General features: G+C 38.1%; 2 protein-coding genes across 2 annotated transcripts; both read right to left on the bottom strand.

The window, feature by feature from the left end:
* LOC106136612 (transient-receptor-potential-like protein) lies at positions 1 to 22737 on the bottom strand. The gene is made up of 23 exons (XM_060950483.1): positions 22711 to 22737; positions 21733 to 21854; positions 19734 to 19971; positions 18183 to 18325; positions 17593 to 17773; positions 16552 to 16743; positions 14041 to 14275; positions 13329 to 13481; positions 11849 to 12104; positions 11274 to 11407; positions 10942 to 11065; positions 8277 to 8472; positions 8033 to 8194; positions 5365 to 5584; positions 4733 to 4928; positions 3620 to 3726; positions 2833 to 2973; positions 2228 to 2319; positions 1869 to 1962; positions 1428 to 1498; positions 1065 to 1193; positions 481 to 693; positions 1 to 150 (listed from the first exon to the last, which is right to left on the bottom strand). Exons 1-23 carry the CDS (start codon positions 22735 to 22737, stop codon positions 1 to 3), a joined length of 3576 nt encoding a protein of 1191 aa, XP_060806466.1.
* Positions 9033 to 10319, bottom strand: LOC106136626 (tektin-1). The gene has a single exon (XM_013337231.1). The coding sequence runs from the start codon at positions 10317 to 10319 to the stop codon at positions 9033 to 9035; it is 1287 nt and encodes a 428-aa protein (XP_013192685.1).
* Positions 22738 to 24818: the final 2081 nt, after the last annotated feature.

The following is a 24818-nucleotide window of genomic DNA, read 5'->3' as shown; positions in this document are numbered from 1 at the left end:
CTACAGCCATCCGGTCTTCGGCTGTCGTTTTATGGTCTTCACATCATCCAACTTCTTTACTGGTCGTAGGGGTTGCGGCGAGGGGGGTGGTATCAGCTGTTCCGTGCTGGAAGTTGATGACAGCCGTTTTGGCGGCGATGGTGGTGTAGTCTGAAAAGGTTACATAATGGTAAAGCTTCAAAAGCGCCAGGATTTGGATTTGAACTTACCTTGGAACCAAGAAAGCAACCGGCTTTTTATTTTAAATTCACTCACAAAAGTGTATAAACAAGAGTTTTAACTTAATGCAATTACCTTTGGGTAATGCAAGAAGTCGCTTTAACCATTCAACCACGGAAATTGAAATAAAGACAAATTTTGACACCATATTGCTATCTATAAACACGATTCTTAAACGTGGCTGTGTTTGGACTCCTTGACAACATCACCAATAATTCTTTTCTAAGTGGATAGAGAAGTTATAACAATTAATAAACTTACATCTGGCAGTACAGAAGTCGACGCCTGCGGTGATGGTGATCTTGGCGTCGGAGATGGTGTCTTTGGCACTGGTGATGATGATTTAGGTGGTGTTGGTGGCTTTGGCGATGTTGATTTAGGAGGTGACGGTGGCTTGGCAGGCACAGGCGGAGGTGACGCGGCATGTACCGGTGGAGTACTTGGTGTGATTTCCATGGTGGGCGCCGGTGGTGCCTGTGAAATATTTATGAAATAATCGAATCAAAGAATAATAATCGTGACAAATTAATTGGCCACCCTAAATATACCCCAGTAAGCTTGTACTATAAATCCAATGTATATTTCGAAATTAATTTATTATAGAAAAGTTATAATGGATAATAGTATAATCTGAAGAGATTGGAAAATATTGTTAGCACGAAATTCTGTGCTATAAAATATGCAGCTCTAGAAAATTTTAAACATTGCTAACACTCATACCCTGGAAGCCCCATATACAACGTCTGAAGCAGCTATGAAAGTAGAGCTTACTACAAAGACAAGATTGTTCAAGAAATTTGTCTTCAACACAATTACCTTTAGTAATGAGATAACATTGGTTTTACCTTTGGTTTCACAACTGGCGGTGGTGGAGGAATGGCACCTTCTGCAGGCTTGATTTCAGGAGCAACTGGTCTTGCCACCGCTATATCTTCAAGCGATTTAGTGTCCGGTTCTGCAGTTGCCTCTGGTGGCTAAAAATAGAATTTATGATGTAAAAATCATCATAAACATCTCGGAGTTTGTGTGCTGTTATTTGCAAGAACTTCATTTCTTCATCTACCAGATTGTTGGACTTAACTAAATCGTCTTGAGTATTATTATTATAATTTGTTCCATCCGTTTCATTTAGTAGGTTTTCTACATCATCAAAATCATCAAAAATTTACGTTACACACCTGATCGTCCCCAGCCTGAGCAAGAGGCACTGATGGCTTCCTCTTGATGACTTTCGGTGGAGATTCACCCGGCACTCGCTTTGCTTTCCAGGGACTTGGTTCTAAGAGTGAAAAGATTTTTTCAGTGTTTGGATTTTAAAAATTCTTCTTTATAAATAGAACTAAGTAACGTCACACAAGATATATCATAGGACACATCGATACTGAATTATTTGACACTCCGATAAGAAATTCTTGAATAAATGATTCCGTGCTTGGAAAGTAAGGGACAAACTACCGATCCCTGTTTGGGGATCTTGGATCTTAAAACCACTATACTAAGGTGTGCTATTATACCAACTACAGTTGATCCAATACCTCGGCTACTCGACAGAGCCTGAATATTATAAATTTTATTATTTACAACTCTATGTCTTTCTCAAACATCTGTTCCGTAGAAAGACTTAGAGTCATTTTAGATCATTGACCTACCTGGTTGAGGTGACTCTTCTCCCACAGGACTGACAGATCTTGGCGTAGGACTTGGCCCTCTAGAGGGCGCTGGTGAAGAAGCTTTTGACGGTGGCTGTTGATATTAAAATAAATTTTAGTAATCATCAAGTTAATAGAAAAAAGAAGTACTTTTGTCTTTTCTTGGAAATTGCTATACGGTGTTATTATACAAAATTATATTTTTTAAATAAGTTACATTAGTGTTTTCACATTTTACTTGTCAATGGATATTCTCATGTAGTTATAATGAATGCATGTAATATAGGTCAGACTATATCAAGATAAAAATGATTTATAAGCTTAAGTATATTGTTTTGAATTCCATTAATGAGACTTACTTTAGAGGAACACGGGCTGGTTGGTTTTGGAGAGACTGCTCTGCTCTGTGCCGCTGATAGTAACGACGCGCCCAGAGTCGGTTCACCGGCACCTGTGGTTAAACATAGATTTGTTTGTTTGTAATAACTTTGCTGCACATAAATCTATAGAGCATAGTCATAAAAGAAATAAATCACTTAAATTCATCATCATGGAAGTTCATTTTAACAATATTGTGAATGTACATAGAAAAAAGTAAGATAATGATAAAATCCATACGGATGAAAATGATAAAAAAGCTGAAGTATTGAATATCCATTTACCCAGAATAGACAATACACAGTGAAAAAGATATAAATTCATGAAAATCATCTCATGGTAATCTACAAATTTAGGACCCAATTATCTAATAAAGACCCAACTTAACAAATATTGCTAGTTCTATTGTCTTGGACCAAAATAATAGAATAAGCTTTGAAAAAATAAATTAATATAAAATAAATAAAAACCAAATTAAAAACGAACATATGAAATGAATAAAAACACGCAACTTCACCGAACAAAATAACAAGTGAAGCATTAAATTTTATGCAAAACCACGGAATGAGACGGTCAGCGTTTTCACCTGGTTTCCATGGTGACTTGGGTACAGGTGAAGACAAGTCGACAGGCTCCCCGACCTCTGTTGATATATCTTTGATGAGCTCCAACAGAGTATGACCAGGTGTCACGGGCATCTCGATGGGTGAAGCTCCCCGGGAACTATCTAAAATTTTAACGCACGTCAGGACATAAGTCGAATGTCTAGTTCTAAGTTCTAAGAAGTGTCTAGTAAATACTAGATATTAGTGTTTACTGTTGGGGATGACCAAAAAGGTCGGGTTCAAAAACTGTTTCTTTTATTCTTATGTTATTTTTCGAATAGTGTTTTTGTTGGTGTCTCGTTTTGTCAGTGGAAAAGTAAAGACTGTTTTTTCGAAATCTCTGTATTTTATTTATTCCTGCCCCTATATAGGGGGATTTCTGGAGCAAGGACAGATGCGGGTTTACCGCGCAAAACGAATCCATAACATTTACCATAAATATTGTAATCATATCTGTGAAAATCACACCAGTGCAATCTCACATTTATCACCTACGTACGTCTTCTAAAGTTCTAAATACCAAAGAGATCATGAACCATCATCTCAGCATTGTTAAAACATTCCTTAAACTCCACTATACTAATTTAGACAGAGCAGCAAATAATTTAAATACCTAGGTCAGCAAAAAAACGTTCACGCTCTAATAAGTCTTGTGCTAGAAGTCAGTGGCAAATTTCAGTTTAAAATCATATTTGTAAAAGACTGCATTATTTCCTAGTTATTATTCAAGTAGATGGTTTTAAAGTAGGAGAAAATGAATGTATTTACCAGGCAATGGCGATCTTAGAACCAACTTCCTGGCCTCGTCCATGGCGCGTTGTAAGTTCTGCTGGTTCTTGTAAGACTCCCTGCTACGGCATTTGCCGATTTGTGACCTGGTCAATAATGGTGATGATAAAAATTTCAAGTAAATACATTTATTTCTCTTTCTGATTCCAAATTTTGTTTCAAATTCGAACTATTTTTAGGGCTGGATGGAATAAAAAGTCAACGTAATCAGGAACACCATCATCCAAGGTCCCAATTGCATCCTTTTACGCTTTAGAGGCACGTTGTGGTCAGTAAAAGAGGTCACTTTTTACATAAGAAGCCACATTGCTGTGTGGTTTCCGGCACTAATAGAAAAAAGGAATAGGACCACTCTATCTCTCTCCCATGGATGTCGTAAAAGGCGACTAAGGGGTAGGCTTACAAACTTGGGATTCTTTTTTAAGCGATGGGCTAGCAACCTGTCACTATTTGAATATAAATTCTATAATTTAGCCAAATAACTGAACGTAGCCTATCAGTCTTTTCAAGAGTGTTGGCTCTGTCTACCACGCAAAGGGATATAGATGTGATTAAATAATATATATGTATGTATGTAGAAGACACTGTCGTCTGACCTTCACAATGCAGAAGGTGATTCTGGTCAGCCAATCCATACAATACGTAAATCTACGGTAAACACGGTACGGTACACATTTAGGATGCTAAGTTGGAACAATTTAAGTTATTAAGAAACCTTGTATCTTATTACGTAGTGTGTGTTGTGTTGCCTTATAAATAAATAAAAGGGATATAATAGGGAATATGTGCCGTGTGGTTCCCGGCACAATACAAAAAAGAATAGGACCACTCCATCTCTTTCCCATGGATGTCGTAAAAGGCGACTAAGGGATATGGGCTAGCAACCTGTCACTATTTGAATCTCAATTCTATCATTAAGCCAAATAGCTGATCGTGGTCATCCAGTGTTTTCAAGACTGTCAGCTCTGTCTACCCCGCAAGGGATATAGACGTAACCACATGTATGTATGTATAAAAGGGATAGAGATGTGATTAAACATATATTTTCATGTAGACTATGGGATAATGAAGTAAAAATATCGTTAAACTCACGCAACTCCAGCGCCGACCAATGTCTGGTCCCATTTCGCATTCGTAGTACTAGCGATGGCCAGTTTCGCTATCCTCCTGAACTTGGAGAGTCCACCTTCGTCTGCGGGAGTTTCCTCATCAATGCCAGCTACGGGAGCTACCTGGAAGTTCTTCATCAAGCGACGCTCCCAGACTTTCATCCGCTTGCCGAGGACAGCTACAAAGAAGAATATCAAGAATTTCATAAAGAGTATTTCAATGAATAGATTGATGAATGTGGATGAAGCAAAAGACTATTGCTATAAATACCTATTGCAGGAATTGCAGCAAAAAGATAAACCCAAGTATAAAAATCTGAAGTCGGAGTGGGAAGACCTAGACGAACGTATCTTGATAAAATTAAGGACGTCCTGGTAAAGGGTCAGGTCAAAAGTACCCGAGACCGCCGAGCTTGCATGAAGAGAGTTATGAATGTGGATGAAGCGAAGGAAGTATGCAGAGATCGTGGCAAGTGGAAAGGGGTAGTCTCTGCCTACCCCTCCGGGAAAGAGGCGTGATTTTATGTATGTATAAAAATCTGCTACGATTTATAAGACATACAAACATACATATAGTTGCGGAAAGAGAAAAAGAGAGATCAGATCGAAACTTACTCTTCTCCTTCCTGTCAGTGAACGACACGTCCATCCCGTTCTTCTCGAAGACTTCCAGCAGCTCGTATCTCAACGCTGACACGTCTCCCTTCAATTCGTTAATGTCATCTTCTGTCACAGGCTCATCGTCCATCTTCCTATGCATTGCTGAGACGTACCGCCAGACTAGGGCTCTCATCACCGCAAGGTAACGAACATCGTGCTCTTTCTCTTTCTGCTCCTGGGAGAGGAAGAAAGGATGATATAAATATAAATAAATATATATGGGACAAATTACACTGATTGAGTTAGCCTCGAAGTAAGTTCGAAACTTGTGTTACGAGATACTAACTCAACGATACTATATTTTATATAGATAAATATATAATAATAATAAATACTTATATAGATAAACATCCAAGACGCAGGGCAATCAGAAAAAGTTCTTTTCTCATCATGCCCTGGCCGGGATTCGAACCCGGGACCTCCGGTGTCACAGACAAGCGTACTACCGCTGCGCCACAGAGGCCGACAAATAAAATGATGTATATAAGCTATTGCCTGCTACTTCGTTCGCCGTACAAGTTAATAGATAAACATAACTGTATTGCATCTTAGAGGGGTGGGGAAATTTTTGTATCATCAGTTTTGTCATATACTTACTCTTTGTTAACACACTTCATGATAAAGTCATACTTACTCTATGACATATCCTCTATGGTAATGGTTGCTTTGATGTACATATTGCAAATAAATGATTCAAAATGTGAACACATTAAAATGTTTTATTTTACAAGTTTTTTTTTTAAATTATCTGTTTTTAAGTCGGACCAACCTATCACACGTGACAAAACTGCATTCAAATCGAAGCAATAGTTATCGCATCATGCGTGTACATACATACAGACAGACAGAAATAAGTCATATGGTTGGTCTTATATAGATCGATCGGGTCATTTCTAGGGGTCAGGGTTAGGGATAGTGATAGTAATAATTATACCAATCTACCTTCATTTTTACAGTTAAATTTCTTAAAAAACATCTTCCTGGTATATCCAGTAATAAACACACAGCAGGGACAAAAACAATAAAATTATTTCTATACGAAATTTAATTAACATGTCAAAAAAACGATAAATTATGGGCCTCTTTGAAACCACAGGGGTTATTCAATGAGTTGTGTTTAAAAACAAAATTAATTTTATAATTAACAAACGCGACTATATTCCTTTATCTTGACAAAGAGTTTCCTTGTATACTTTTGTTACGCCCACATACGTAATTGTAAACCTTAAAAATATTTTAATTTCAACATACATAACATAAAATCACGTCTATATCCCTTGCTAGTAGTAGACAGAGCCAACAATCTTGAAAAGACTGATAGGCCACGTTCAGCTGCTTGGCTAAATGATAGAATTGAGATTCAAATAATGACAGGTTACTAACCCATCACTTAAAAGAGGAATTCTAAGTTTATAAACCAATCTTTAAGTCGCTTTTTACGACGTTTATGGGAACGTGATGGAGTGGTCCTATTCTGTTTTTGTATTGGTGCCGGGAACCACACGGCTCTAAAGCGATAGTATACCTATGTCTGTTTGGTTTGTACAGACTAATCTACGGACCTACTCACGGGATGGATTATGTATGTATATTATAATACTTATATATTTTCAATTTAAATGCAGGCACACTTTTCGTACTGTTTTGCAATAATACCTTTAGGTAGGTATGTTTGTTACAACCTTCATAATTACAATTTTGATGGATGACGTAGAAAGCAACTAAAGGACAAGGAACTTTATCCACTAGTTCATGCTCAATATTATTAAGTGTGTAATTTCCACATGTTTCCAAGTTTACATTTTATTTAATTCTTGTGTAGTGACTGAAATAATTTCCTGTTTTGCTCGGCATCCTGCGTATGATGGCTTTGCATTGTGTTACCAACACATACGTTAATTGACTGGGTAATATCACAGAAATGATGTAAAAACAAATTAAAAAAAAATGCTTATTTGTAATGGCGCCTGTCTTCAGACGGAAGGAATAGATAGTAACTATTTATTAAATTCCGTGTGGTTTAGAAAAACCGCCTTTAAAAAAGGACCCCTCGTAATGTTTCCCATAGATGTCGTTAATGGCGACTAAGTGAATACGCATATTCTCACGTGAACGGGAAGAACAGGACAAAAGCTAATCGTCAAGATATTATTAAAAAAGTACATATTTACTCACTTTATTTTATAGTGTACAACATTGCGGACAAATGCTTATATTGTTAAAATACGAATATAATGATAACTAGACAGCGCCCAAGCGCGGCTCTGCCGAATCAAATCAAATCCCTTTATCTCCCAGTCCCGCGGGTATTCCTAAAAGTCCTTTCTTAACGAAGTAAAATAAATAAATATATAATTCGTGTTGCGCAGAAAGGCACGAAGGTTCGAATCCCACTTTCGTGAGGAAACCTGCACATTCAGGCAACTGGATGTGTAACATGATCCATCCAATACGAGTCAGGGTCTCCTGCAAAGGTTGCGGAGATCAGATGGGAGTCCCTTCGGTAAAAAGCTGACTCACCCAATCAAGGATTCATGGTCAAAGGCATCATCTTCAGAGTGGTGAGGATGCAACTGGGACTAAAGCCAGGAGAAAGAAGAAGTAAAATAAGTAAATTACTCACTTCGGATTTCTCGTTGCTAGTTTTATCCTTCTTCCTCAAGACCTTGAGGAGCAGCTTGGGCGTCGGCATAATGTTAAATGGGGGAGGCAAAGTGGCACTCTCCTCGAAGTAGCTCATCCAGAGACGAGTCCTGGCGAACTTCCATTCCACATCGGAATGTTCCTAAGAGAAAAAAATGCAGAAATTACTTTAGATTCGCATTGAAGTCAAATTACAGTAGAATAATTCATTTTCAAAAACTTACATCAATCATAGCGTAAGAATTGGACATCATAGCGATGAGTAGATTCAGCAAGACAATGACGTTGATCACAGAGTATGAGCCGAACATGAGTAGGCCCCAGAAGCGGGTGTAGCTCTTGATGCCGGCCAGCTCGAAGTTCTCCAGGCCCACCATGCCGAAGGAGGCCCAGAAGAGGGACTGGGACGCCTCGAAAACGCTGGCGGTAAAGATATTGAATCAATACTTAGTTAAACAAGTAAGTATTTCGTTTTTCTAGTCAATAAAAAACACAAAAATCTATACTCATAGTTGGAAATCGAACCTACAACGCCGACGGGATAATGAACACGCTGATCACCTGACCAGCACTGAAATGGGTTCAAATACATATTGCTCGTTTAATAGCATAGTAGAGCCAACCATTACGGTACCCCAGAAGAAGCTGTAGCTCTTGATGCCAGCCAGTTTGAAGTTTCCCAGACCCACAATGCTGAAGAAGGCCTACGCCTAGAATACGCTGATTGTAAAATTAAATCAATGATGTTTAATTATGATAGTATTGATTATTCCATTGTATCTGATGGTGATTTGTGTAGCAGACTCAGGCTTCAAAGGCTCAGCTAAGGATGCCATATAAGTATGAGAATAAAATAAAACGATATATTGGAAATCATATTAATTATAAAGAATGAATCAATAAATTTACTAAAAAAGATGTGAGTCAAATATAATATCAATGCCCAAACATAAAATTCTACATTTTATTATTGTTGCTCATTAATACGCGTGATAGTCCATAGTTTCTCTCAAAGTCATACAGTCGACTTCGTCAATCTTCAGTGTGTTCATTTTAACATTTATGTCTTCTTCTAACTGAATCTGGGTTTGCAAAAGGTAACGGAGTGATGATGTCGCCTCTTGAAGCATTTGCTGAAGTTGCTCAACGCTATGGCGGAGCATTTCACATTCATAATACAAAGCCTGGCCTGGCGGATCACGAACCAACTCAGCACCAACCCGTTGAGCTCTTCTTCCAAGCCTGACATGAGCTAGGCCCACGTTACCCTCCTTCTGGGCCAAGGCTTTCTGCAACTCCAATATGTTATTCTGCATATCAGCGATCTTTTGCGTAGTTTCACGATGCATATCTTCAAGCTTTGCTTTCGCAATTTTCGTCTCAATTATTCTTTCATTAAATGCGTGGTTGCATTTCTTATAAGCAACCCATAAGTCATCGATTACCTGTTTGAGTAAGGTATCAACAAACATACGAATAGGACGGGCGCTAGTTACTTCCCTAGCTGCAAGTTTAATATTGTTTGCAGAATAAGCGTTGTATTCTTCAGCGGAAATATTTGCCGGATCCAAATTAGCGTAGCCTTCATACACTGACAAACAAAGATCCGTTGGCTTTAGGGAAAGTGAGCCAGCATCCAAATCAATTGCTGCCTGTTTATATTGAAGATCTCGGTCGAGAAGGTACCGAGTAGCTCGCAAACGTCTCATCTGTTCATTGAGCTGCTCCAGTGTTCTCTTCAAAAGTGATTGCCCTCCAAGTATAGTTGTTATCTCTTGCTGAAGAGCATGTTCTGCTTCGTCAACGACCAGATCAATCCCAATGCGACCATCTCTCAACATAAGGCATTTCCGGCATATAGTTAGAGCATTACTTTGTAACGATGCAAGACAATCTAAAAGTCTAGTCTTGTAAACGCCAAGAGCCTCTAATTCAATACAAATTTCCCGTCTTTGAATTTGCAGCTCGTTCTTATTGAACTCCACGTCACCAATTCGTTCTTCCAACCTCCTGTCGACGGTTGCTTTCATAATATCTGACCTTTCTCCAGTTTCTTTGCGAATTCTGTCGCTTTCTCCAAGAACTCTGTCTGCCAATTGCTGTTGGTCTTCGGTGTTTCTGCATCTTTGATCGTTGCTCAGCTTCCATTCTGCTAGAGTAAACTTGGCAGCTCTCGGTGGTATGCAGACTAACGCCTGCTCAGCAAGTCTTGTGGTCGCAATTGGAGCGCCTATCACATGTCGTACCCCAAACTGTTCCTCCCCCATTTTGACGAATAAAAATTTACAAACCTAACAATTTATACGAAATTACGCAACAAAACATAACACTAAGATATTCTCTCCAAAAAAATTGACACAACAATTTAAGCGTTACTATGGTAACTCTCTAGTGTGTAGCAATTGCGGAACTAAGGGTAACAAAACGACCGATGATACGAAAAAGGTTATACTGTAAAAATAATCGTCAAAAACTTATGCGTTATGACACAAAAAAAAATGTTTTAAAAAGGCTGACAGCGTTTTCCCTAGAGTATCTAATTAAATAATACGTTTACTTAAGGTAGTGAAATTTCATTTTAGCTTCGCACTTTTAACCTTTACGGTGAAATGAAATTTTACATAAGATTTCCTTACAAGAATTATTAGCACAAATCACAGAGCTAGCCTTAATGTTTTATTATGCAATTGCAAACTATCTCATCAATACTAAGTAAATTTTTTTTAACTATAATATAACCATCGAACCTTGCAGTCTAGCAAAACCAATCACAAAAACTTTTGTTCTTCCCCCTTGACCTGACCGCGATTCAAATCCAGGATCATGTGACTCAAAAGATAGCACACTACCACTTAGCCTCAGAAGCCTACAATAAACCACACGACTCACTTTCCAAAGCTTCTCCATTTCATGCAAGAGTCGCCGGCATTGTCCCAATCGGGCAGACCTCCGGGCAACACGTAACATTTCTTTTTCTCCAGATCGGCGAAATACCAAAGAAGCTGGTTAAGACCTAGGAGATACTTACTAGTTTATTACTAAATTTCTATTTGTAAAATAGAGGAATACGGAAAATTGCACAATCACAAAAATTACACATACTAATATAATAGTAGATAGGCTTAGAAACTTCATAGGGATTCAAATATAAAGGATAAATTAAGTATAGAATAAAAGACTGAGACTTCGAAAAATAATAATAAAAACAATCTTAAACTTACCGCAAGCAAAAGCGAAGAGTACCAAACTATAAATGAAGAAGAACTTGACAATGTCGATGACCATGCGACCGAGAGAGATTTGGAGAGGTCCCAGGTGAGGGTTGATGGAGAATAAGTGGACCAACTTCAAAGCACTGAGGAAAAAAAATCACAGTTTTATTAAATAAGGTTATATCCCTGTAAATCTAATATAGTGGTATGATTATTGAAAACAAAGTAAAGTTAAATGGATGTATTGAAGAGATTTGAATTTAATACTCTTATAACAAACAAACATGTGACTATTACACAAAACAGTTATTCATTTTAAATCTTGTTTGAGATAGAATCACATGGAATAAAGCAAAATTTGATTTACCAGATTTTAAATACACTTTTTCATCTTTTTCAATCAATAGCGAAAAGATATATTTGCAAGAAACTAACATGCCAAAATATTGCTACTAAAAATGAGAGAGAAAATTAGTATTGTCCAATACATTTGTTGTATTCTCAAATTAACAACAAACGAAATTTATGTGGTATGTAAATACACAATATAATGCGACATTTGAGCACTTGACAAAGAATTTTACCTAAAAATATTAGCTGCAGCAAACAACCCCTCCGCAATCAATTGAGGATCAAAAGCATCCCACTGTTCTCTGGGAATGAACTTCGTTTGTGGGTCTCTCCTGATCTCAGCAGCCTGTTGGAGATAGGCAGCGAACCTCAAGACAGTCACAGCAACGTATAGAGAATTGCGAGTGAAATCTATGAAGTTCCACATGTTTCGGAGGTAGGATCGGATACCCTCGATGAAAATCTCTTGTGTTTCTTCCCAGATGAATCCTGGTTAAGAAGAAATTTTTGTTGTTACTTTGAGTTCGTTGAATGATCTGAAGGCAGCCTCTTGTGAATTTAAGGAAGACGCTATATCAATTTAGTGAACAGCTACAAGCAAGCAATAAATGAAGTGAAGTGCAGACACCGTAATCTCACCTGTTGATTAATATAAATTATATTACTAATTGAAGCCTTATTATGGGACGAAGAAAGGAAGAAACCAATGCCTTCCAATAGTTCAATAGCAATCAAATCCGCATTTACATTCACCATATTTGGCATATCTATAGGTACATATAATAAAATAGTAAAAATATTTTGTCTGTACATTTAGTATTTTTGACTGAAAAATAGAGGGACACTTAGAATGAATAATAGAAAGCAAAAATATTTTTTTTTAATTTTTTTGTCTGTCTGTCTGTCTGTATGTATGATCACGATTATCTCCGAAAATACTGAACCGATTTACTTGAAACTTTCACCAATTGCTTTGTTTTGACTTAGAATAACATTTAAAGTTTGTTTCATCAAAATCGGTTCACTAAAAAAAAGTTATCGACATTTGAATGAATTCAAGGCATGAGTTTGCCTGCAAATAAGTTACGAAACTTAAAATTCAAAGTCATTTATCATTGTACGACAGCATAATACCTATAACATATAAATATAAGTGAAAGGCAACTAAGGGATAGGCTTTCAAACTTGGGATTCTTTTTTAGGCGATTGGCGAACAACCTATCACTATTTGAATCTCAGTTCTATCATTAAGCCAAATAGCTGAACATGGCCATTCAGTCTTTTCAAGCCTGTTGGCTCTGTCTACCCAGCAAGGGATATAGACCATATGTATGTAGTCTACTTTAATTTCGACACCACCGCAACGGCTTCGATGGTCCAGTGGTTAGCGCGTAAGACTGTGAAGTTGGCGGTCCAAGATTGAGTCCCAACAAAAACAAGATATTATTTTTTTATTTAAAGTATTTTTTTTGTGTTGTTTGAGTATTTTATTTAAAAAATTGAAAATCAAATTACTACATATAATAAAACGGTGAAAATATTTTGTCTGTACATTTAATATTTTGACTGAAACGGATAGAGAATTTTGTTTTTACATTTTTTGTCTGTCTGTCTGTATCTAACTGTATGATTAAGATTCAACTCGAACTTTACGCGGACGAAGTCGCGGGCAACAGCTAGTATAATATATATTAATACCATCTTAAATCTTACCCATAACGTATACCACGACGACAACCTCCAAATACGTGGGTCCGTTGCCTCTCTGTTTCAGGAGTTCTTTCTCCAACTCTTTTACCATCCATTCTGGACCAAACAGCTGTATCGCTTGCACCTCCGCTCTTTGTGACACCAATATCAATATCACTGAAAGAACACTGTTAAAGTTAAAAATGTTCAGTATATGCTTCTTCAACTATTATCTTCTTTTGGTTTTTCTTTTCTTTTCTTTCCTGATTTCTTACTTATTTTATTTTTATTTTATTTTATTTTTAATAGGAAGACCAACAGCTACAAACATAATATAGTAGTAGAAATAAAGCTAGTTAGCAAAAGAGCCAATTAAAGGTCCTCACAAATAAGAAACAAGATAAATAGAAAAAGTTGAACACTGACAATTATACTATCGTGACTTATTATTACTATCGTTCAACATCTCTCTAATTATATTCTTTCTATTAAAAGATCCTCTAACACAACTATCCACTTGTTAATCTAATTTTCTTTTTCCCAAATCCCCTAATATTTTCGATGTATCTAACTTTTCATTGTCATGCCAGACCTACCACTACAGTGTTACTACCTAGGTAAATACCAGATCATAGTCTGACATGAGTTCTAACATGGCCTTTAACATTCATACTTGGCTACAACGAAAACTTCCGAAGTCTATTATTAATGAACTTTTAGCATTAAGAATACTCACACAAGAAGAACAAATAACTCGACGCATGGATCAAGAACTTCATAAACGGCTTTCTCATCAGCTTTCCAGTGGCACAATTTGGAGCTACCATGTACAGCATGCAGTAGAACGGGAATAACAGAGCCACTCGGCAGATTATCATGACCTTCTCCATGGCGGTCTTTCGACGGAACCCTGGCACGCCTTCGTACCAGATCGATGCCAACAGTTGTTGAATGTTGGGGTGAGACACGAACTGCAAAAAATACACATACACATACACATATAATCACGTCTATATCCCTTGCGGGGTAGACAGAGCCAACAGTCTTGAAAAGACTGATAGGCCACGTTCAGCTGTTTGGGTTAATGATAGAATTTAGGTTCAAATAGTGACAGGTTGCTAGCCCATCGCCTAAAAGAAGAATCCCAAGTTTATAAGCCTACCCCTTAGTCGCCTTTTACGACATCCATGGGAGAGAGATGGATTGGTCCTATTCTTTTTTCTGTTGGTGCCGGGAACCACACGGCACTGCAAAAAATGAAGACAGATTTTAGGGTATTTATTCAAGGTGACTATGTATAGTATGCAGTAGTATGAAAATATTAGCGCCAGTTGGGAGATCATCATGATCATCTCCATATGGGTCTTTCGGCGGCACCATTATGCCTTCATATTAGATGTTTGAGAGATGGGAGTGCTGGAATAAAAATGGTTTTATAATTTTGTTTTCGTTTATTTTTAAGAAAGCGTTTCGATTTCTAGATACAAAATAATATTTCTCAATAAAATAATGCTATAGAATACTGTACATTAAACATTGTTTTTATTGTTTGAGATCAAATTACTTACCTACCTATTAAATATAAAAGTTGAATGAAATTAAATTAACATTTGTTACATTCCGAGATTTTGAATTACTGGTTTGACTAACTGGTAAACAACGGTCAGCCGAAACTGACACTCGAAAAGAACTTAAAAATTCAGTTTGTATGAACTAAGGCCCTTATAAAAGCACTAAAATAGATTTATTGGACATGAACGGGAATGAAAACTAGATAATGTGCGTGCGAAGATTAAAGTCTCAAAGGTTTTAACAAGATTTGCATTAAAAAAAGAGAACTAAATGCTTTGCCAAATCTTACAGCGTTCCCTGAACTCCGAACCCAACGACTGAAACTACAAATTAGAAAAATGCTGCTATAGAAGGAAGTAATTGATCAAACTTGATCACTTCCACTAATTGAAAAATAGTCTTATCTACGAAACTACATCAAAAGAAAATACTTATCAGAACGCCATAACTTTCCTCATAATAATAAATCACATCCTGGCAAAGGGTCAGTTCAAGATTACCCGAAACCGCCGAGCTTGCATGAAGAGAGTTATGAATGTGGATGAAGCGAAGGAAGTATGCAAAGATCGTGGCAAGTGGAAAGATTTAGGTAGTCTCTGCCTACCCCTCCGGGAAAGAGGCGTGATTTTATGTATGTATGTATATATAAATCATATTGTTACCGTTTTGTTACCGGGCTGTTGTTACCATGGCGGCTTCCATCGCATACATAAATATATTATTCAGATTTTCGATAGATGAATATTTTAAGTGATGTGTTTTTCCTTGACTAGGTACCTTAAGTTCGAAGACGAGCCCGGGGTTCTACTTTCGAACCGTAACATCAACATGTATTTAAAATGGATGTTTTGTGATTTTTAGTGCCGTGTGGTTCCCGGCACCAATGAAAAAATAATAGGACCACTCCATCTCTTTCCCATAGATGTCGTAAAAGGCGACTAAGGGATAGGCTTACAAAATTGGGATTCTTTTTTTTAGGCGATGGGCTAGCAACCTGTCACTATTTGAATCTCAATTCTATCATAAAGCCAAATAGCTGAACGTGGCCATTCAGTCTTTTCAAGACTGTTGGCTCTGTCTACCCCGCAAGGGATATAGACGTAACAACATGTATGTATGTATGTATGTTTTATAAAATTACTTGCATCATTATAATAATTTGCTTCGTCTTTGAAACTAGAGTGTTCATACGTATTGTGTGTAATGAGAAAATCTTGACTGGAATTTTTTAAAGTATTTGCTGTGATTTCCTTTTTTTTTGAGAATCCTTAAAAGTCTTTTGTTGGTAGATTCACACGTTATTACCATAAAGCTACAGCTCTGGCTAAGCAATTCCTATTATCTATGTAGATACATTAATCACATCTATATCCCTTGCGGAGTAGACAGAGCCAACAGTCTTACGTAAAAACTAAAGCCCATCGCCTAAAATAAGAAACTCAAGTTTATATGCCTATCCCTTAGTCGCCTTTTACGACAGCCATGGGAATGAGACGGAGTGGTCCTATTCTTTTTTATTGATGTCGGGAACCACACGGCATTCTTATCTTTATCTGAAAAACAAAATAATTGACTATTTTTTGTGCCACCAGCTAATTTTATGTATTTTTTTATCACAATTTTTCATCTACAAGTTTTACCAAAAAAAAAATAGCTGTCTTATCTATATTCTCACCTTTTTTTGCTTAAAGTCAATAGCCAGTTCAAGCCTAGCTAACTTCATATGTTCTCCCTCCACAAAAGCCGGTTCTTCAGGGTCATAATTGAGTATGATGGCCAGCTCCTGACTACTCCGAGACTGGTCCAGCAAATCTACCGCGAATTTCTGGGCTTGACGTCGCAATTCCAGATATTCGGCTTTGCTTTCCTGTAGAAAATAAATTGAACCTTTCATTTTACATACATACATACATATAATATTGTCTTGTTCCCTTATGGGGTCGGCAGAGCCGACAGTCTCACAATGAATAAAATGCCACGTTCAGCTGTCTGGCTTTATAATGGAATTGAAATTCAAATAGTGACAGGTTGCTATCCCATCGCCCAACAAAAGAAACCCAAGTTAAGCCATCTATCCCTTAGTCACCTTTTACGACGCTATCCAACTAAACTTTTCCTTCGAGTCTTGTAACTATTGTCTCTGCCTACCCTCGTAAAAGATAAAAGACGTGATATATGTACATACATACATACATATGGTCACGTCTATGTCCCTTGCGGGGTAGACAGAGCCACCAGTCTTTAAAAGACTGAATGGCCACGTTCAGCTGTCTTCAAATAGTGACAGGTTGCTATCCCATCGCCCAAAAAAGAATCCCAAGTTGAGCCAACTATCCCTAAGTCACCGTTTACGACGCTATCCAACTAAACTTTTCCTTTCAGTCTTGTAACTTTTGTCTCTACCTACCCTCGTAAAAGATAAAAGACGTGATATATGTGCATACACACATATGGTCACGTCTATGTCCCTTGCGGGGTAGACAGAGCCACCAGTCTTGAAAAGACTGAATGGCCACGTTCAGCTATTTTGCTTAATGATAGAATTGAGATTCAAATAATGACAGGTTGCTAGCCCATCGTCTAAAAAAGAATCCCAAGTTTGTAAGCCCTTAGTCGCCTTTTACGACATCCATGGAAAAGAGATTGAGTGGTTCTTTTCTTTTTTGTATTAGCGCCGGGAACCACACGGCATATATCCAAGTGATTGGAAACAAACCTGTTCAGCAAATGCCAAGTTCCTCAGTTCCCAGGACAGTTGGAAGGCAGTCAGTATGGGATCAGTGGACGACAGTGCTATCAATGATGGCGACGCCAAAGCTCTGTAAGCGTTAAGCCGAGCAAGGGAATGACGTAAAGAGTCCTCGCTGGATATCCTTATGCACTCGTCGCAACCGCATCTGTGGAGACCAGGAAATGATTTTTAACTGGTTTACCGTGTGCCGTGTGGTTCCCGGCACCAATAAAATTGGATACAAGATATCACTTATTGACGTCATAACACTTAAATCTAATTATAACTACTGCCGCTTCCAAAGCGCATGTGTAGAAGAAGCGGCGGAACAAACTACACTGCAAATAAAGACATGATATTTTATTATATTTATTTTATTTTAATAGGAAAACCAACAGTTCATCATATCTAACTAGAAAGGGTGCAAACAAATATCTAGGAACACATTTTCAAGGTTTTCGCAAATTGATATCTAAAAGAAAAAAAAAATTGTTTACCAAAAACATATTAGTAAAGTAATACAAGTCAAAACAACAAAAAAAGGAACTATATATACCTGTTGTAAAAAAATTTACCTGACATCATGCGGGTCAGGCAGTGTCGCTCCCCTGTCCAGCAGGATTTTGATGATCTCGTAGTTATTTTTGTGAGCTGCCAACATCAGCGGGGTGATATCAGGCGTGAACATGGCAGTGTTAGGGTCTTGCTTTTGCCAGCTCTATAGAAAAAAGTTGATCTTATGAAAATAATAAGAGAAAGAAACATATTAGAGTAATGCAGTGCTGTATATATGTCATTAATGACCGTGTGGTTCCCGACACCATTATAAAAAAGAATAAGACCATCTTCCATCTCTTTCCCATGGATGTCGTAAAAGGCGACTAAGGGATAGACTTATAAACTTGGGATTCTTCTTTTAGGCGACAGGCTAGCAACCTGTCACTTTTTGAATCTCAATTCTATCATTAAGCCAAACAGCTGAACGTGGCCTATCAGTCTTCTTAAGACTGTTTGTTCTGTCTACCCAGCAAGGGATATAAACGTGATTATATGTATGTACGTATGTATATAATATCTACGTGATAACTGCTCTTTTGATCTTTTATTATCTGTTTCTAGTCTCGTATATGTTGATGTCCTTTTGAAAGATAAAGAAGAACTTTAAGCATACACTCCTCTGTAGCACCAAGTGCACTGATGATGGAATTAGCTCCCTAGTAGTCTATGACTTCATTCACCTACTTGCCTACATACATACATAAAATCACGTCTATATCCCTTGCGGGGTAGACAGAGCCAACAATCTTAAAGAGACTGATAGGCCACGTTCAGCTATTTGGTTTTAAGATAGAATTGAATTTCAAAAAGTGACAGGTTGCTAGCCCGTCGCCTAAAAAAGAATCCCAAGTATGTAAGCCTATCCCTAAGTCGCCTTTTACGACATCCATGGGAAAGAGATGGAGTGGTCCCATTCTTTTTTGTATTAGTGCCGGGAACCACACAGCACCTACCTGCCTGGATAACAAATATTTGACCCGACAGTAGTGTGAAAAAGTTGGTCAAATTTAAATCAATAAATTCATATTCTAAAGTAAGCATTATCATAGAAATACCGAAGGTCTGAATAAGTATGACAAATCTGTTCTATATTTCACCTACATTTTTAATTCACCTAACTAATTTCCTCCCACCCTAAGGTTGACTGGAAGAGATTGCTTTAGCGATAAGTCCGCCTTTGTACCTCATTACCAGTGTTTTTTTTTCTGTTTTTCTTTTTCTTATAGTGTTATAAAGAGTCTATCTATATATCTATAGACGGCCTCTGTGGCGCAGCAGCAGCACGCTTGTCTGTGAGACCGGAGGTCCCGGGTTCGAATCCCAGCCAGGGCATGATGAGAAAAGAACTTTTTCTGATTGGCCTGGGTCTTGGATGTTTATCTATATAAGTATTTATTATAAAATATGGTATCGTTGAGTTAGTATCTCGTAACACACGTTTCGAACTCACTTCGATGCTGACTCAATCAGTGTAATTTGTCCTGTATATATTTATTTATTTATCTATCTTAATGTTAAAATATTCAGTGGCTTTTTCTTTGATTTTCTACTTTCAGAATATAACTCACGTAAGGCTCTCCCGGCTTGTGGATCAACTCCTCATGCTCCAACAACAGTTCTACTGCTTCCACGAACTCAGCATTGATGGCCTGCAGCAGTGCATCCTTGGTTTCCACCCCCATGATCACCAGGAGTTCCACCATCTCCATGTTCTCCCCATCAATGGCCAGGGTCAAAGCCCCTCGACCGAGGGAGTCTACGCAGTTCACTTCTATATGCTTGTGCCTGTGGGCTTTCTGGAGAATCCTAAGGAGAAAAATTATACATACATATAATTGCGTTCATATCCCTTGCGGGGTAGACAGAGCCAACAGTATTAAACAGACTGATAGGCCACGTTTAGCTGTTTGGCTTAATAATAGAACTGAGATTCAAATAGTGACAAGTTGCTAGTCTGCCTAAAAGAAGAATCCCAAGTTTATAAGCCTATCTCTTAGTCGCCTTGTACGACATCCATGCACGATGCAACAGAGGGGTCAGTGCCAGATTTACTCGGTTAAAAGTCGCGTCGAACAAGCAAACGCAAATTTGTATGTGATTTGATCAGCGCCACCTAATAGTAACGCGATGGCACTAATGCAATTCCATACAAATCGCGATAACTCCCTCGACGCGTTTGAACGAAGAAAGCTCGCACTAACCTCTCAGTTAGAAAGATGCGCCAAATCTATAACACACGGTGATATTCACGTCTGTGTTAAAATATAATAATTAGAACTGAAATTAATTATACTGGAGGAGATTTGGAGGTACTGGGTTCGATTTCCAGCGTCCGTATCATGTAGCCCCCGCTGTTTCGCTTTTTATTAAGACGTGAAACGGGACAGAAATAGTTTTTCGCGCGCTAAAAATGGAGTCGCTTCGCTCCTGCCATGCTTCGGGAGAACGGGAAATTGAAACCTATTCTAATATGCCATACAAATTAAATATTGTGGCTCATACGTATTTTTAACTAGAGGCCGCCCGCGACTTCGTCCGCATAGAAACCCTATCAATCCCGCGGGTACTCCGGGGTAAAAATTAGTCCACGTGTTATTCTGGGTAAAGACCCAGCCTTCATCGTAATCGGTTCAGTAGTTTTTGCGTTAAAGAGTAACAAACATCCATAGGTACTGACATCCTGACATACCCACAAACTTTCGCGTTTATAATATTAGTAGGATTTTATTAAAAGCGATTTAGCCGTCAAATGACATAACAACATAATTGCCTTCAATTCGTCTAAGTTAAATCCTAAAATACCAGAATGAAACCCAAAGAACAACAAACATTTTGCGGCTTACAATATATCCAATAGTAGAACAATGACTGCAATAATTCCCAAGGTCCAAATGAACAGTCAACAGTCACAAATTGATTAATATCGTTACAATCCAATCGGGTTGTTAGTTGACTAATTAGTCGATTTTATAATCAGATTAGGCCGAGCCAGCCTGCTTTTGAACTGATGAAATAATCACGTGATGCTTTATACATTTGAAAAGAACTGACGTTTGTGTAAAAGGAGGATATTTTTGATCGAGTTCAATAAAGGAGGAGGTTCTCAATTTGATTCTCATTCATTATAATGGCCATTATTATAACTTTTGTTTATTATTTTTAACTTATAGCTATTTTAGATAGATAGATAATTCATTTATTTGATTTGCTACACACGATTTACAATTTCATTTCGAATACAAATTAATAGGGTGTGAGTTGCAGCAATACAAAAAGGTCACAACTCAACGAATTTATTGCTGTAGAGCAATACGCTGATTTTCAGTTATGACCTAGGTGCTAGTGCTATTTCTAAGATTCTTTTGTTCATTTAAAAGACTGAAAAAGATTTGATATGTCAGGCAAAGCAGACAATATCTACGTTACTTTTCAACAGCCAAACATATTACCGGCCGCGAGACAAAAGATTGACTTTCTGAAGAAATAAAAAATTTCTGAAGAAATAAATAATTACATTACTAGGTACCTTCTTATATAATTAACTGAGACTATTAAAAATGGTGTTACCTTCTAACATTAGCCATATCACCCCTCTCCACAGCTAACAAGTATTTCTTCTCCTCGTATGTAAGGGCTTTCGGCAGGGTAGGCAGATCCATTGGTTTCCTGCCTTCCATGGCGGGGTCACCCTGCAATCCAAAAATGCTACCATTATCAACTTTCAGGTGCGTTCTCACTTCTCAGAAGGGGTCATCAATTAAAATTAAATATGCATATTGAGTTCTAAAAGATTTACCTGTTACAGAAATAAATATTATAATCATGTATCTTAACCCTTGGATCACCGACATCCTTACCAACACGTTGAGCGATTTGGTTTAGCTTTTTAGTTTGACAGCTCGTCATTTTACGTATTTCGGCATTATCTTAATACGTCGCATTATTATCACGTCTCTTGGCTTAAGTAGACAACATCTCCTACTTGTGTCATTACCTGCTGCTGCTGTCTATAAACAATACTCTGTAAGATAGTCTTAAGATGTGTTAAACTGTTGCCAACGCATAAACCTTATAAGAGCGAGGAAGATGTATATAGAAGATTCTTAAAGGTCATTGACTGTTATTCCAACTAATATTGTGCTATTTATTGTAAGTGACAAAGACTGACCAAACTCAAGTTTGAAAAAAACTCATGACCTCAGTAATTAACTTTTTTATTTATTTTTTCAAACTTTATGCACGTTAAATGTACAACGGGTGGACTTAATGCCACAAGGCATTCTCTGCCAGTCGAACCTTTGGACCAAACTGAGGTGGATGGACATTTAAATGCCAGGAGGAAGAAGATTAACTTACGCTCTCCAGGAGAAGATTAACTTACGCTCTCTCTTAATGTCAGGAGGAAGAAGAATAACTTACGCTCTCCAGGAGAAGATTAACTTACGCTCTCTCTTAATGCCAGGAGGAAGAAGATTAACTTACGCTCTCCAGAAAAAGATTAACTTACGCTCTCTCTTAATGCCAGGAGGAAGAAGAATAACTTACGCTTTCCAGGTCCTTCTTTTCCACCATGATGGCGGTTTGCCCCGGGCGCTGTATATCAACGGAGCAGCGTCGCCGCCCCCGCTAGCGAGATGTTCTGTAATTACAATCATCATTTAGTTCAGTCTTAGAGTCCAGGGTTCTCTTATGACCACTTCCAAAAATATGAAAACCTACTTGCTGTGAAAAACCTATTTACCTACGTGCCGTATGGTTCTCGGAACCAATAAAAAAACAAGAATAGGACCACTCCATCTCGTTCCCATGGATGTCTTAAAAGGCGACTAATGGATAGGCTTATAAACTTGGGATTCTTCTTTTAGGCGACTGGCTAACCTGTCACTATTTGAATCTCAATTCTATCTTAAAGCCAAATAGCTGAACGTGGCCTATCAGTCTTTTCAAGACTGTTGGCTCTGTCTATCCCGCAAGGGATATAGACATGATTATATGTATGTATGTTTTTAGATGACTTCCGCCCGACCTCTGCAACCGTTGCAGGGGGACCTAACCTATATTGAATCATTGTAAAAACTGCACTAGATGAATGAACCTGTTACCTTAGTAAAAAAAAGTCGTCTGAAATCCTCGTGTAAAAACCTGAATTACTAATTCCAGGATCCCAAGCGATTTTGTAACCGGGTGTCACGGTGGGAGGGAAAAGAATTAATTCCAAAATACTGTAACAATTGTATGGTTCCCGGCACCAATACAAAAAAGAATAGGACCACTCCATCTCTTTCCCATGGATGTCGTAAAAGGCGACTAAGTGATAGGCTTACAAGTTTGGGATTCTTTTTTAGGCGATGGGCTAGCAACCTGTCACTATTTGAATTTCAATTCTATCATTAAGCCAAATAGCTGAACGTGGCCATTCAGTATTTTCAAGACTATTGGCCCTTGGTTTGGTTGTCTACTCCGCAAAGGATACCTATAGACGTGACCATATATATATATATGTATGTACTGTAACAATTCAACATAATTGTACAATTGTAGATACATACATTATGTACAACAAACAAAGTATTGTCAGTTGTAATGTAACGCGTGGAAGCCTTACAAATGAGATAAGCCACTAAGAACCGGCCGTCACCCAGTTCGTGACATAACCTTACATCCTAATTCAATTGTTGCTTATGTTAGATCAATCGACCGTGTATTTCCGACGAGAGAGAAATAGTCTCTGCCTACCCCTCCGGGAAACGGCCCTCACCCAGTTTGTGACGTAACCTTAGGTACATCCTAATACAATTGGTGCTTATGTTAGATCAATCGACCGTGTATTTCCGACGAGAGAGAAATAGTCTCTGCCTACCCCTCCGGGAAACGGCCGTCACCCAGTTCGTGACATAACCTTACATCCTAATTCAATTGGTGCTTATGTTAGATCAATCGACCGTGTATTTCCGACGAGAGAGAGAAATAGTCTCTGCCTACCCCTCCGGGAAACGGCCCTCACCCAGCTTGTGACATAACCTTACATCCTAATTCAATTGGTGCTTATGTTAGATCAATCGACCGTGTATATCCAACGAGAGAGAAATAGTCTCTGCCTACCCCTCCGGGAAACGGCCGTCACCCAGTTCGTGACATAACCTTACATCCTAATTCAATTGGTGCTTATGTTAGATCAATCGACCGTGTATATCCAACGAGAGAGAAATAGTCTCTGCCTACCCCTCCGGGAAACGGCCCTCACCCACTTTGTGACATAACCTTACATCCTAATTCAATTGGTGCTTATGTTGGATCAATCGACCGTGTATATCCAACGATAGAGAAATAGTCTCTGCCTACCCCTCCGGGAAACGGCCCTCACCCAGCTTGTGACATAACCTTACATTCTAATTCAATTGGTGCTTATGTTAGATCAATCGACCGTGTATATCCAACGAGAGAGAAATAGTCTCTGTCTACCCCTCCGGGAAACGGCCGTCACCCAGCTTGTGACATAACCTTACATCCTAATTCAATTGGTGCTTATGTTAGATCAATCGACCGTGTATTTCCGACGAGAAATAGTCTCTGCCTACCCCTCCGGGAAACGGCCGTCACCCAGCTTGTGACATAACCTTACATCCTAATTCAATTGGTGCTTATGTTAGATC

Source organism: Amyelois transitella, chromosome 21 (genome assembly GCF_032362555.1).
Source record: "Amyelois transitella isolate CPQ chromosome 21, ilAmyTran1.1, whole genome shotgun sequence".
Taxonomy (NCBI): Eukaryota; Metazoa; Arthropoda; class Insecta; order Lepidoptera; family Pyralidae; genus Amyelois; species Amyelois transitella.
The sequence above is the reverse complement of the archived record's forward strand: the minus strand, read 5'-3'. Positions and strand labels throughout refer to the sequence as shown.

What these genes read in the sequence shown, in the direction of transcription:
- LOC106136626 (XM_013337231.1), bottom strand. Translation starts at nt 10,319, where the DNA reads ATGGGGGAGGAACAGTTTGGGGTACGACATGTGATAGGCGCTCCAATT.
- LOC106136612 (XM_060950483.1), bottom strand. Translation starts at nt 22,737, where the DNA reads ATGGTGGAAAAGAAGGACCTGGAAAGC. An exon ending in TTGACTTTAAGCAAAAAAAG is followed by an intron (nt 14,276 to 16,551) that starts GTGAGAATATAG and finishes TATTTTTTGCAG; the next exon opens with TTCGTGTCTCACCCCAACAT. An exon ending in TCATCAAGAGGAAGCCATCA is followed by an intron (nt 1,194 to 1,427) that starts GTGCCTCTTGCT and finishes TTCTATTTTTAG; the next exon opens with CCACCAGAGGCAACTGCAGA.